This window comes from Echinops telfairi, unplaced genomic scaffold (assembly GCF_000313985.2).
Source record: "Echinops telfairi isolate 266 unplaced genomic scaffold, ASM31398v2 ScPeMD7_7473;HRSCAF=8511, whole genome shotgun sequence".
NCBI lineage: Eukaryota > Metazoa > Chordata > Mammalia > Afrosoricida > Tenrecidae > Echinops > Echinops telfairi.
In genome coordinates, this window is record NW_022111377.1 from 12,698,151 (window position 1) to 12,712,331 (window position 14,181).

Genomic DNA, 14,181 nt, shown 5'->3' on the forward strand with positions numbered 1-14,181 from the left:
GTTAATATTTGTGTCGTGGAAATTGGTTTCAGCCTAGGATGTAGAGGAAGGCAGAAAGGGAGGCAGGCAGGCAGGGATGTGGGAAGCAAAGGAGGTAGAATAGTAAAAAAAAGAAAAAAGCAGGAGGGCGGAAGAGAGGAAGAAGGAAAGGGATTTGGAGAGAAGTAGAAAGAAAGAAGGAATGGGAAGGAGGAAAGGAATAGGCGGATTTTGTAGAGGAGTCCTTCCTTTCACTGCAGGTATCTCCAAAATAACGGCTATGGAATTCAGAGTGTGGACTGCAGTGGTAGCTTAGAAGTTTGTGTTTACGCTGAGAAACCTGAAAGTGTGTATTTTGAAATCTATTTTTCGTTAGCACAGGAAATTGGTAATTTTTGCATCTTTCCCTCTGAAGCCTCGGGTACTGTATCTGAAACAAGAGGTTAAGATCGATTATTCCATAAAACGAAGTCCAGCTAGTAGATCATTGAAGCTTTGAGATGGCCTCATGGCTATTGCTGTGATGACCACAGTGACTGTATCACCTGGTAGTTTCTCCACTGGAGGAGGGAACAGTTCAAAGTGATTCGGAGCTCAGTTCAAATCCTTGCTGTAGAGAGCTGCCCTTCCTTCGTGTCCTATTTACTAAGTGGTCAAATCCCTGTCTCAGATCTTGTAGAACTCACAAGCAATAAATAGCAGTGTTACATGAGAGCGATGAGTATTATTGTATTTTTTGCTGCTCAGTGTTGTAGACACGGATCTATTATACACGATTTATCTCTTGGCTAAGAAACACTTTTCTGTAGCGAGTATTGAAAAGTGATCACCCCAGGAAAGATTACATGCTTTTTTACCCTCGTTTGAGAGAACATTTCCTCTAAAACAGAAACATGACAAACATATACCATGTGCTCGTTACTATAGAGCCCAAAGACCTTTCCAGCTGTTTACACTTCGGATGTAAAATGACAATTTGACATAGATGAACGGTGTGATGTGAGCGTCCGCGTCAAAAGGCTAAACATTGGGCATGCCCAGTGCAATGAGTGCGCCCTCCTCCCTCCCACCCGCTCCAGATCGCTGAAGATAAGGCTTGAACTTTGCACTTGCAAATGTCACTGCAGACGTTTTTTGCACGGAGGTGTTTTTTTTTTTTAAAGGTCCTCGTGCAATTAATTGCCATTAACGAAGAAAGAGTCGGGCAGGAAACATTTAGGGAAGTACCAAGTTTAGAATGAGTTGCTGTTTTTCCTTGAATGCACTTGAAGTGTTCTGTATTTTTAAAGCAATAGAAAGCATTTGATTGCTTCTCCCTGGTCCCTCGCGCCTGCTGGGCAGTGGGAAAACCAGAGTCCTCTTGGATCTGTGTCCTCCGGCGGTGCACGGAGCGAAAGTCCCCGGGGGCAGCGGGGGACGGTGGCGGGTGGGGGCTGGCTCGGAGCATGGCTGGGGAAGGAGCCGGGGCTCTTAAGGGCTCGGCGGCGGCGCGCGCCAGCCTTCTGAGGACCTCTGCCCGGGGCTGCCGCTACGGACCTTGAAGGCGCTGCCTGGCTCATGAAGGCCACCTGGATCAGGCTTCTGAAAAGAGCCAAGGGGGGCCGGCTGAAGACTTCCGATATCTGTGTAAGCTCTGGGTTTTCATTTGGGGGAGACGTGGTTTGGCTGATGCGTCCGCTGCTGTGGCGGGGAGGGAGGAAGGCAGCGGCTGGTTGGATGGAGTTCATCTGATCATGGTGATGAGAGAGGGAACTCGGGAGATTCCTTATCATTTTATTTGTGGAGCTCCTTTTCCTGCGTTTGGATGGATTGCCATCTAAATATTCTAGGCAGGTGATTCCTAAAGACATCCGTTCGACATGGATTGGAAAGTGTTTCAAAATGTCTTGCTTAGAGATGGAGTGGAGCTATCTGCTGGTGCCTTGCCGTTTTGTCTTGGGAGATGCTAGGTGAATAGGAAAGTACCAAATGATGCTGAAGAAGAAAGTGGAAGGCATATCATGGTGCTTGCAGCTTGGAGACCTCAAGTGTATACCTCATGCGAGTTTTTAATTGGGTGAGACCTTCTCCCCAGTTCTAAATACCTGTCTCCATGTGTTGATTGTTCTTCTGGAAGCTACCCTTGAACCCCTCTGTGCCCTTCAGCCCTGCACTGCACCATGGAGTTGGTGGAATAGAAAATAATTGCCTGGCCCAAGAAAAAGATACGAATCTGAATAGGAGGCTTGGGAAGAAAGAGTAACTTGGTAGGTAGAACTGCCCCCATTATTGCATGAGCTGCCCACTGGAGCGTGGATTTGTAGATGGTGTGCTTCCCCCCAAAATGGATTATTTTCTCCTCCTTTCAGGAATTCATAGCACAAGCCAGGAAGCGACCTACTTCTCCTGCAGATACCATAGACTGACTCTCATGTAAAATGCCCCTTTTGCTCCCCAGGGTTCGGCAGACTCCTACACCAGTCGTCCATCCGATTCCGATGTCTCTTTGGAGGAAGACCGGGAGGCCGTGCGGAGAGAGGCAGAGCGGCAGGCCCAGGCCCAGTTGGAAAAAGCAAAGGTATGACCGTCTCTTCCTTGCTAGCAGGTTTCTTTGCAAATTTTGCGGTGCTCTGCCCTCACTGTGCCACCTGGGGCAGGTTGTCCGCAAGCGTGTGCGTGATCTAATCAAATATTCCATTGTCCGGCCACGTACAAAAGGTATAGGAAAAGGGAATTTCTTTGACCGGAAAAAAAAGAAGTGAGATATGAGAGTGGTCTTTACTTCTCTCTTGTTTTATCCAAGCCACTTGTTTCCATGAGTAGATGATTGATGTGCACACAGAAACAGATCCTGAATTTACAAAGGCTCCCTGGATCTCTGAAGAAGAAAAGCTGTATCTTACAATAAGATGATTTTGCTTCACCACCCTTCCTCCTGGAAACCATATATCCATTTGCAAAAACAGATTGCAAAACAGAAACAAACTTTTCCCAAGCTAACGTTTATTTTCTCAGACTTGAACAACCCCCCTCCCCCCTCCAATGTTTACTCCCTAATAGTAGTTTCTTACTTTTAAAAAAAATGGATTGCATTATGCTTTCTGAAAACAAAGCAAGGAAAAATTGTATTGATCAGAAAACCAATGTCTTATTTATAATCTATCAAAGTGTCACAAGGGCGGTGGGGAGAGAAGCTGATACCAAGGGCTCAATAGAAAGTAAATGTCTAGAAAAGAATGATGGCAGCATATGTACAAATATGCCTGATACAATTGGTGTAATAAGAGTTACAAGAGCCCCCAATAAAATGATCTTTTATTTTTTTAAAAAGTTTACATTTACAAACTAATGTCTTCCCTTGGACCAGCTTCTTTACCATCCCAGCATACTAAAGTGGGTCGATGGATGCCCCTTGTTGCTCCAGGCTCTGTGTGGGTTCTGCAGCACTGCTAGCCTTTGGACAGCGTCGGCTCACTCCACAGGGCTTTTCTCCTAGGGAGCCACTGGGTGGGTTAGAACCACTGACCTTTCTACTTCACAGACTGCTGCTTAACTCTGGTGCCACCGGAGCTCCTTGTAGGATGGGGGGCTTCAAAATGTCATGGGGAAATGTAATTTAAAAATCATGGAAGGTTGCTGGAAATCACCTAGGAAGTGTATAGCTGGAAACTGTCGTTCAGGGCACGTCTCATGACACTAACTGTCATGATCTATATACCTTTCCTCAGGGAATCATTCTGAATAGCAGCTGTTTCTACCCCATAGACTGTTGTCCAGGTGTAAAGCCGTTGGGTTTCTGTGGTAACCCGACCGCTTCGGAATGAACCTAGTTCTACAAGGTGGTGGTTTTCTTTTGGAAGAAATCACTGCTTTGGAAAGTGTAAATACCGTGTTCACCTGCTGAACGCAATAAAGGTGGCATTAGAGAGATTCCGCCCGCCGGCCGCTCCGTGTCTGAGAGGAGTAAAGTCTCCGTGTGTTGCTATGGGGATGTGGTGTGGAGATGCTGGGTGGGTTTGGATGCACGGGCAGTCCTTATGTAATATTCATGACCTCTAGCACAGCTGCCGTACTAGTTCACTGAGGAGCTGCCAGGAGACTTGGACTTTTCCAAAGCAGTATTCCCATCCATCAAAACAACACTCTCACCTCAGTTGGCTGAGAAAGCGTCCCCAGGTCTGGCACTGTCTTTAACTGCAAAACAACTCAGAAACCGCAGCTGCACGAGGGGGGCTTTTGTGCGAGTGGAAGCTGATAAGCTGATAAAGAAGGTGTGGTCTGTTTGCCATAAACCAGCCTGCTTGATGGAAGTTCGCCATTGGAAACACTCAGTCAAACCCACTGCCGTCAAGGGGCTGTGGCCTACTCACAGCCACGCCACGTATGCAGAGGGGAACTGCTCCATCGGGTTTCCAAGGCCAGGACCCTCCGAGGCAAGAAGGCCAGGCCTTTCTCCCGAGGCACACTGGTGGCATTCAGACCACCACCCTTTGGATTTGCAGATGAATGCTTAACCCTTTGAGCCACTGAGGGACTCCCATTATGAAAGTGAAAGTAGACACTGAATGAATTCCAAATCATTGGGAGAAAAAACATATCATGACCATATGTCCAGTAGAATTCATTTCCACAGGTTTGTAGTGCAGTGAATAGATGTCGTGGTCTAGAATCCTAATGGAGCATTCTATATTTCACACCAGGGTGCAAGGAAGAGTCAAGGTGAAAAATATGTTTTTAGTTCAGAAATCAGATTTTTACCCCCTCAGTTGGTAGCTCATTTATTCCTGTCACTTTCATACACAAAAACTGAACAGATGCTCCAATTCATATCACAACTCAATGCGTCATAGATTTGTTTTTCAAAGTCTTAGGTCCTCTGGTGGGGCTTTTTTATCCATGAGTCTTGAGTGTTCTCGGTCATGAGCACGTGGCACAGCTATGTGGGACATTTCTGTACACTCTCAGCTAAGGTGACTGATCCGAAATCAAGCTATGTGCATGTGACATGCTGGCCTTTGCACTGGTTCTTTCTGAGTCCGACACTAAAACAATCCTAAATTGTAAACATGTGGATGAACTGGAATGGGAAATAGAAGAGGAAAAATTGCAGGTCGAAGTCTTGCTAGAAACTTCGTCTCCCTCTTAGAAAGCAAGGGCAGGGTATGTGGGGCATAGCAACCAAGTGTGCTGCCCTGCTTGCTCAAAGATGCTCAAGGCCCACTGGGCTGTTGCAGTTGTAGAACGCTCTCTAAACTCTCCACACCAGCCCTTGAAAGGGTGTCGCCATCACCACCACCTTGGGTTTCCCATTGCAGGGCTCTGACCTGTAAGCGTTTCCATTCAGGGTCATCGTTTGAGATCACCCAAATGTAGAAATCTAAGTTCACTACATTGGTGTGAAAGAACCAGGTCACTCTGGTTCAAAGCCCTGGCTACTTGTAATAGAGACAAAAAAAGTTTATAGTTATAAATGATGGAGATGATGAAAGGAAATAAGAATTTAAAACAAATGGAAGGTAATTGAAGGGCTATTTCTTCCATCTAATGGAAGTAATTAGTTTACATCTGTTTTCTTTAAAATTATGTCAATATCTGAAAATGTCACTGTACACAAATAAATTACATCTGTGCAAATTAGAATTGAGTATGTTCTGAAAGGAGATGGAAATGGGGAGCTAAGTTTACTTCATCTATGTTTACATCATCATTTGGGTAGATTGGGTTTATGAATTTGGCGTCCTGAGGAAGGGTTACGAAGAGGAGGCTGGAGATGGTTAGCTCTTCATTCGATGATTTCATTGCTCCCTTCTGCCAGCATAGCATCAGGCCTTTGGGGGACCGATTTCAAACCGAAGGCTTAGTGTTGTAAAATATGTCAATCCATCACTTTAGCCAGAAAACACTTTGGATTTTGGAAGACAGATCAGACGTTTCCAACCTTTATTTTCTTATGACCATAGCATCCATCAAACAGAAAGACTTTTCTTCAGCAATCCTACAGCTGCCTCATACCAGGCCCAGGCTAGACCTAAGCAATGCTTTGAGGTCATGGGACTGTATGTCTGAACTGCCTCACCCATTAATTGACATCTTAATTCCTCTGTGTAATAATGTGATGGACAAGTAGTGGAACCAGAGACACTGCTTTTAGAAGTGGTGGCTGACATTAAAGTGGATTGTGGTGCTGATTGCACAACTCTTTTTAACACGTTTTAAGGCATTGAGCTGTATGATTTGTGAATTGTATGTCAATGAATCTATTTAAATTAATAACAGAAGAAATTCAATGAATTCTCAAATGGAAACAATCAGTAAATGTATTTTAACAACTACTGACTGACAAAATAAGTAATGAAATAGACATCTACTTTTAAATGTAAAAGAAAAAGGAGAGAGAAAAGAAATTGTGGCCTACAAAAGATTATATACTGGAGACATGCTGCCCTTCCAGTAATAAAATCCAAGCTACTTCTTCAGCAGTTGGTTGGAGCATCTCTTAAGCTAGGGACCTATCCAATGGCCAGATTGTATCTTTAATTTTTAAGGAAATCAATATCACTGACTTGGCCTTGTTTTTTCACTTTTGCCTTCTGAATCCAAGTGAGGATTTGGTTGATCTTACTTGGTATGTGACCAACCCTGCCTACTTTAAGCATGATGCTCCAGTGGGGTGATAACTGGAAGGCCAGCAGTTTCAACCCACCTGTGGTCTGTGGGACAAGGAGGAGGCGGTCTGCTTCTGTAAAGATGGGCAGAGCTGGAAACCCCAGGAAACAGTTCGACTCTGTCCTATAGAGCCACTCACTGTTGGGATTGGCTGTATGAGAGTGGGTGGGTAATCAGAAGTAATGTATGAATTTAATTTATTCTCACAATTAAAAAAAAGTTTGTTGTGATATAATTCATAGACCATACGATTTGCCCACTTGAAATGTGATTTCAATAGCTTTTAGTATAGTCAATGTTTTGCAACCATCAGCAACAAGCAATATTTAGAACATTTTCCTGGGTCCCAAAGAAATGCTGTGCTCATTCATTATCAGTCACTCCTCATTTCCCCAGCCTCTTCATCCCTTCTCCACACCCACAGCCATCAGGCCGGTTTTGATTCACGGTAACCCTATACAGGATTCCTGAGGCTGTAAGTCTTTACTAAAGCATACCACCTCATCTTTCTCCAGAGGTGAGGGTGGTGGGTTTCAACGGTGAAGCTTTATGCCTCCGTCCACCCTAGACAACCACTAATAGCCTTCCTGTCCCTCTGAATTTCCTTATTTTGGATCTGTCATTTAAATACAGTCACATGATTGGTGGCCTTTTGTGACTGAGTACTTTCACTTACATACTCTTTTCAAGGTTCATCCATAGTGTAGCACAAGTACTACTTGATTCCTTGATTCCTTTCTTACTGATGAATAATATTCTGTTGCTTGGATATAATATATCTTATTTACCCATTATTCATCAGTTAATGCATAGTTGGGTTGTTTCCATATTTTGTATATCATGAGTAATCCTGCTATGAACATTCATGTTCAGGTTTCTGTGGACATACGGTTCCATTTCTCTGGAAATGAAATTGTTGGATCACATGATCATTTTATTTTCTCTTAATTGAAAATTGAATTTCTTTCTCACCTTCCTAGTCCCTACCTCTGTTCTTCAAAATTTGTTCTTTCTGTCCTTTGTTCAGGACTCAGAACTGGGAGATAAGAAAGTGGTAGGGATTGAAGCAGAGATAAAATAGGTTTAGTGTGTATTCTCGGTAGAAGGAGTGATATTGCATTTCAAGCCCATTGTTCCCTTGTCGTGGAATGTCTACTACATTAAAAAAATTGTGTTAGATACAGTCGGAGGGCAGAAGGGACTGAGAAGCCAGTTCCACAAAGGTAGACAGATAGCTTGACTGCAAAAAGTATTCATTGCTTGGTTGGGGAGAGCATGCTTAATCTTAATTCATTTTAAGAAGGGGTAGACTACTAGAAGTAACTAGATGAGTAGCACTGTTTCTAACCATCCAGAGGGAAACACTACACCCTGCTGGTGGGAACAGAGAAGCCTTGCAGAAGGTGGGAGCTTCTAACCGGACTTACCAGGAGAGACAGGGTTTGGCTTAGGAAGTACACAGTGGGGAGTGGAGAAGAGAGACCTGGCCCCTAGACGTGGGGATGTATCGAAAGTAGACGCAGAAGCGAGCTTGTGTGCAACCTTCCCAAGAAAGCTTGACTTTTTGATATCTTGCCCAAGTGGAATGTCTTTATTCTACCCTCACCTTTATTTGTTTTTTTAACTTTAAAAAATCATTTTACTGGGGCCTCGTACAATCCATACGTACGTCCATTGTGTCAAGCATATTTGTACAGTTGTTGCCATCATCATTCTCAAAACATTTGCTTTGTACTTGAGCCCTTGGTATCAGCTCCTCATTTTTTTACTCCCTCTCCACCCCCCCTTCCTCATGAACCATTGATAATTTATGCATTATTATTATTTTGTCATGTCTTACACTGTCCGACGTCTCCCTTCACCCACTTTTCTGTTGTCCATCCCCCAAGGAGGGGGTTCTATATAGATTCTTGTGATCGGTTCCCCCTTTCTACTCCACCTTCCCCTTCCCCTCCTGGTATTGCCACTCTCACCACTGGTCCTGAAGGGTTCATCTGTCCTGGATTCCCTGTGTTTCCGGTTCCTATTTGTACCAGTGTACATGCTCTGATCTAGCCAGATTTCTAAGGTAGAATTGGGATCATGCTAGTGGGGGCAAGGAAGCATTCAAGAACTAGAGGAAAGTTGTATGTTTCATCGTTGCTACACTTACTGTGAATTGAGTAAAATTTTACAGACTAGATTTTGAGATCTGCATTCAAAAGCTCATACACATGTGGTTTTGTCGCATTCTTTGTAACTGTGTCGGTGTACTATCAGCTGCACACGGGATTAGTTACCTGGCTGGGTATAGTGTATAAGGACAAAAAACATTTCCCTTGAAATTGTTTTCTTTGAGCTCACAGCATTGCTCTCATGACAGCTGATTTCTCTCTGTCTAGTATTTTGTTAACTATTCTTTTATTGATACTTTGAAATTTTATCACAACGTGTCTGGATGCTGGGTATAAATCTTTTTTCATTATTATTAAATACTTTTATCGGGGGCTCTTACAGCTCTTTTCACAATCATTCATCCAGTGTGTCAAGCACCTTTGCACATAGGCCGCCATAATCATTTTCCAAGTATTTTCTTTCTACTTGAGCCCTTGATATCAGCTCCTCATTTTTCCTCCTCCCCTCCTCCTCCCTCCCTCATGAACCCTTGATAAGTTATAGATTATTATTTTCATATCTTACATCGTCCTCTGTCACCCTTCACCCACTTTTCTGTTGTTCGCCCTGCTGGGAGGGGGTTATAGGTTGATCCTTGTGATTGATTCCCACTTCCTCCCCCCACTTTCCTCTAATCCTCCTGGTATCTCTATTCTTGTTGGCCCGGAGGGGTTTATCTATCCTGGATTCCCTGTGTTGCAGGCTCTTATCTGTAGCAGTGTGTATGCTCTGGTCTAATCCAAACCTTATTTTTATTTTTTAACCTCATTTGGCTTCTCATCCACCCACTGTGATAGGCTCGTCACTTCAGAAAAGCAAATTCTGGAAATTATTTTTTCTTTGATAATCACTTCCCTGTTTATTCTTCTCTAGTTTTCAGTTGTTTGAGGAACTGGACTTTATCTCAAATTTTAAAAAAAACCTTTAAACCTTTTCCAGTTCAACTATGGCACATATAATTCAATGACATTAATTATATTCATCTTGTGCAACATCACCATTATCCTGTGCTGAATTTCCCATCGCTGTTTAAGGAAACTCAGAAATAATGTATCTATTCCTGTCTCCTTTCCCAGTGTGAATACTTAAACATTTATTTTCAGAAGGAAACATATTCTCAGCTAAAACTCCAAAACCAAACTCACTGCCTTTGAGTTGATGCCAGCTCACAGTGAAGCCAAGGGACTAGGTAGAACGGCCCCTGGCTGGCTTCTGCGACTAGTGGTTTTGAACTCCTGACTTTGCAGTTAGCAGCCCAATGTGTAACCACTACACCACAAGGGCTATGGTTTATTCCTTATATGTAGTGACCCACTTACTACAAAATAACATGTTTCTCATGTTGTTTTAATACATAAATGCCTTGCAGTTGAGAACGTTACCCAATTTGAAATGTTCTCCTAATTAACTTTTTCAGGAGGTAGAGGGAAATACAATATGCCCATTGGCGCAAAGATGTTTTTTTTTAATATAAAAAAAATTATCTAACTGTTAAAATTAATGTGTGTTATTAAGAAAATTACATAGCAGGTAAGGAAAATTGTGTGTATATATGTCAATGTTGTACATGTTCTTAAATCTACAAAATAGACTATTAAAGAGAATGTGACATCACAGGACAAGTATTAAACTAGATATACAGTCGGAGGAAAAAGCAAGACAAAACGTTATTGACAGTGTACGAGATAAAATCCAGCAGAGATAGCTCACCGTGGGATTCACAGTCTATGAGAGGCATACTTAGGAAAATGCTTTAGGCTAGAATTCCACCCCAATAGTAATTTCAATGCTGCCTCTCTTGCATTGAAGAATTATCAATGTTCTTTGTGCAAACGGCTAAGTTCCACATATATAGCAGAGTAGGCTACTATGTTGTCCAATATATAGCAGAGTGGATTACTGTGTTGTCCAATATATATCAGGCTAGGTTACTATTTGTCTAAATAGCCATTAGTTTAGTTCTTATTGTTCTCCTGGTAAGAAATAAATCTGTGAAAACCCCTTAACCCATGTGAGGCATCTACATTAGCTCACATGTCTGACGTAGTAAGTAAGGACACACACTCTGGTACAGTAATTCTGCACTCATCTGACCATCTACTCTACTGCTGCTTCCTTCAGTGTGTCTTGTAGTGCTAAGTAGAAGCATAAACTTAGGCAAACAACAGCACCGACAGAACGTAAGCGGGAGAGTCTGAATAGTGGCTTTCTGCTCACTCCTTTCCAGCCCGGGAGCAGGTTGGCCTTGAGTTGCTTCTGGCTCATGGAGACCTCGTGTGTCAGAGTAAAACCTCCATCAGGGTTTTTCTTTGCTGGTTTTTTGCAGCTAACTCACCAGGCCTTTCTTCAGAGGAGGTTCTGGGTAGGCTTGAACCTCCAATCTTTTAGTTAGCAACCGAGCCAAATGGCCCTTGGGCACCACTCAGGTTCTCTTAGGTCCAGTTCTGCCTATCTGTCAGGATGGTGTTTGGTTCATAGTGAGAACTCAAATGTTAGTTGTCGATAATAGTAACAACAAAACTCTTTTAAAAGATTAGTGCCTGAATACTACTTATTATACAAAAGGTGGAAGCTGTAAAAAGGAAAAAGGAAAGTTGTGTGTCGCGATAGCCTTTTGAGAGACGTAGGAAACATTATGATGTGCTGCACAGCGCATGCAGCACTGCTTCCTACATCGACCGTCACTGATGCATCTCTGGCAGCAGAGCAAACCCCTCTCGATGGGTACCAAGACATCAGCATCTTACGGAGGTCCGGATTCTCTCCCATTCATTAGTGGGCACTGGCAGATTCATCAATGATGAGGTGACCTTGTGCGTGTGTGTACAAGTTGACCTTTGTCAACTAGGCCATTTCAGTCTTCCCCATGTAGTCTTTCATCCTCCAGCAGGCAGGTTAGGGCTTGTTCATCTTCTAGTTTCATAATTTCATGTGCATCAAGAGAGAGCAACCTCCAACAAGCAATCTCGAGGTCTCTTCTTGGTAATGTTTGCTACTGTCCCATTGGCCGGCTGGCCACGTGTTTAACTAACCCTGCAAGTGAGGGAGGGAACTACCGAAGGTGTGGCCTCCTGGAGGGGGACTGCTGCATCCATTTTTACAATCTTCCAAAGCCACCTTTCAATTGCTTTATCCCTTTATCCCAAACACCCTCCCCATTCTTCCCTCCTAGCTTTTGCCTTCCTTCTACCGCCGGCCTTCCAACATCACACTTCCCTCTCCTGCTTCTATTCCCTTCCCTTCACTCTTTAACATCTTGTACCTGACTTCTGTCTCCCCTTCTCTATTGAAGACCCCTAGTCGCTTCCTACTCATGAAGCTTGTTGACCTTTTATCAAGCTTGCCCTTGACTTTTCTACAAACTGAACCTTGTTTTTCTTCTCTAGTAGCTCCATCTTGCCTGGCAGATGCTGGCTGCATCAACCATACCACTCTATCTACTTCTTCGATTCCTTCTTTTCTATGTCTTCTGCTTTTTTTTTTTTTAATTTCCTGCCTAGAAATGTGGATTTACAATCAACTAACTGTTCATGTTGGGACTGATAGGCTTTCGTTGCCTTAGTCACACCGTTGGGTTTCACACTGAGCTCTGTAGACTTCAAAGTGATCCTGGGCTCCTGGGAGCCACTGCAGGGAGCTCATTGTGCTAAATCAGGTCTTGTGGGTGCTGGCAGTATCAGAACTATGACCTGTGCCTACATCTCCTGACGCAGCCCTCTCTCCATTCAAGGGTGTAGGCCCTTGGACTGTAGACCAAGGATGGGAACAGCCTTTTATCAGACAGAGAGCATTGTCATTACATTAAAATGTAACACCCTATCATTTGACCCATTTTAAATTTGTGCCAGTTTCAAATAGTCTCTGCTTTCCTTTTTTATTGAGGTTATTCTATGCTTCATTTTGTTATGATTGGTGTTTGCCCCCTCCCGGATTTTTTTTTTTAATTTGGAATGTTTTCTGTACATCAAATCCAGGATGTGTAAATCTGTAGAGACCATAATTGGGTTAATAGTTTCCTAGGGGTATGGCAGAGGTAGTTGGGGGAGAAACAGGGAGCTAACCACAAGGAGCACAAGAAAGGAGAAAGTCTTCTAAAATTGCATGCAGGGATGAGTGGACAACTCTTTTTAACACAATTGTATGATTTATAAATTCTTTAAATAGACAAAAACAAACAAAAGACGTTTGTAGAAAACTGCATGAAAAGAGCCTACCTTCCCCCCCACAAGTAGTTGAAGCACCTTTGCATAGTTGACTTCCACGTCAGCTTGCCTTTCATCGTCATGATGAGTTTGTCAACCCCCAGGTCTTTCCCTTCACTCTTTCTGAATGTCGGCACCTTTCTCGGTGCTGGCACCACGTGTCTTCCTTTTCCGCACCTCTGTCAGTTCTTCCACCCACTGAGAGCTGTGCCTTTTCCTTAAGAACCTTTCTTCTCTGTCGTTTCCTCTTCCGGTCAAGGTTAACTAACCCTCCTCCATCCTTTCAGATGTGAAGTCTCGGTAAAGAGGTCGGCTTTTGGTTTTTTCGGCAAAGAGGCAGATAACAGACATATTAAGCCCTGCCGGTCGTGTAGTCTGTAGCACCATTTCTGGTCTGAGAGACCAGAATCCAAATTCCATCTCTGTCGTGGGCTGACTGCTTGACCTTTTGATACCTTCTGGGTGAAGTTCTGTCTTGCCATTTGCAAAATGAAATTAATACTTAGCCCATAGGTCTCTAGTGATAATTGAATGGACTGCTGAGTGTCAAGCAAGCAGGGTTCCCCATCCCTCACTTCTTCTCTAGGTCTCTCGTGATGGGCACAGGACCATGTAGATCCTGCCATCAAGGTGCTCAGTGTCTACTGGGGAGTCTGTGTTAGAAGACATGCACAACTGCTCTTGCTTTACCTCTTTCATGGTGTGGAGCCAGGATCGACTATGATGCGTGTTCTTGCTTTTAGGTGGGGCGGATTCAGTCCCAATTGATAACAATCCTATGGACAACAGAGCCAAAATACTGCCCGGACCTGTGCCACCTAAACAATTGTTATGTCGGAGCCCATTGTTGCAGCCACCGTGCCAAAACCATCTGTTTGGATGCCCTTCTGCTTGACCAAGCCTTGACTAGTCCTTTCCAGGGACTAGTCTTTCCTAGTAAGGTGACCAAAGCACATAATGCAAGTCTCGCCATCCTCGCTTCTCAGGAGCATTCTGGGGGGGTCTTCCTCTAAGAGAGATGCGTTTGTGCTTCTGCAGTCCACAGCACTTCAGTATGCTTTTCCAACCCCATAATTCACACGGATCACTGCTTCAGTGGCCTTCCTTCTTCAGTGCCCAGCTTTCTCCTGCATACTGAAAAATACCATGGCTTGGGTCAGCTGCACCTGGCTCCTCAGAGTGATGCATAGTCGCTACTGTG

At 43.7% G+C, this 14,181-nt stretch overlaps 1 protein-coding gene across 5 annotated transcripts in view; it reads left to right on the forward strand.

Annotated features, from left to right (window-relative positions):
- CACNB2 (calcium voltage-gated channel auxiliary subunit beta 2) overlaps positions 1 to 14,181 on the forward strand; it is a 277,727-nt gene that overhangs the window by 143,671 nt on the left and 119,875 nt on the right. For 3 of the 5 annotated variants that reach the window (XM_045285602.1, XM_045285603.1, XM_045285601.1), the window contains exon 2: positions 2,417 to 2,536. In XM_045285602.1, the coding sequence (XP_045141537.1) occupies positions 2,417 to 2,536 (120 nt within the window). Of the gene's footprint in view, positions 1 to 1,528; positions 1,606 to 2,416; positions 2,537 to 14,181 lie in introns of those variants that run through there. The other 2 variants (XM_004716009.2, XM_004716012.2) reach the window with 1 other exon arrangement.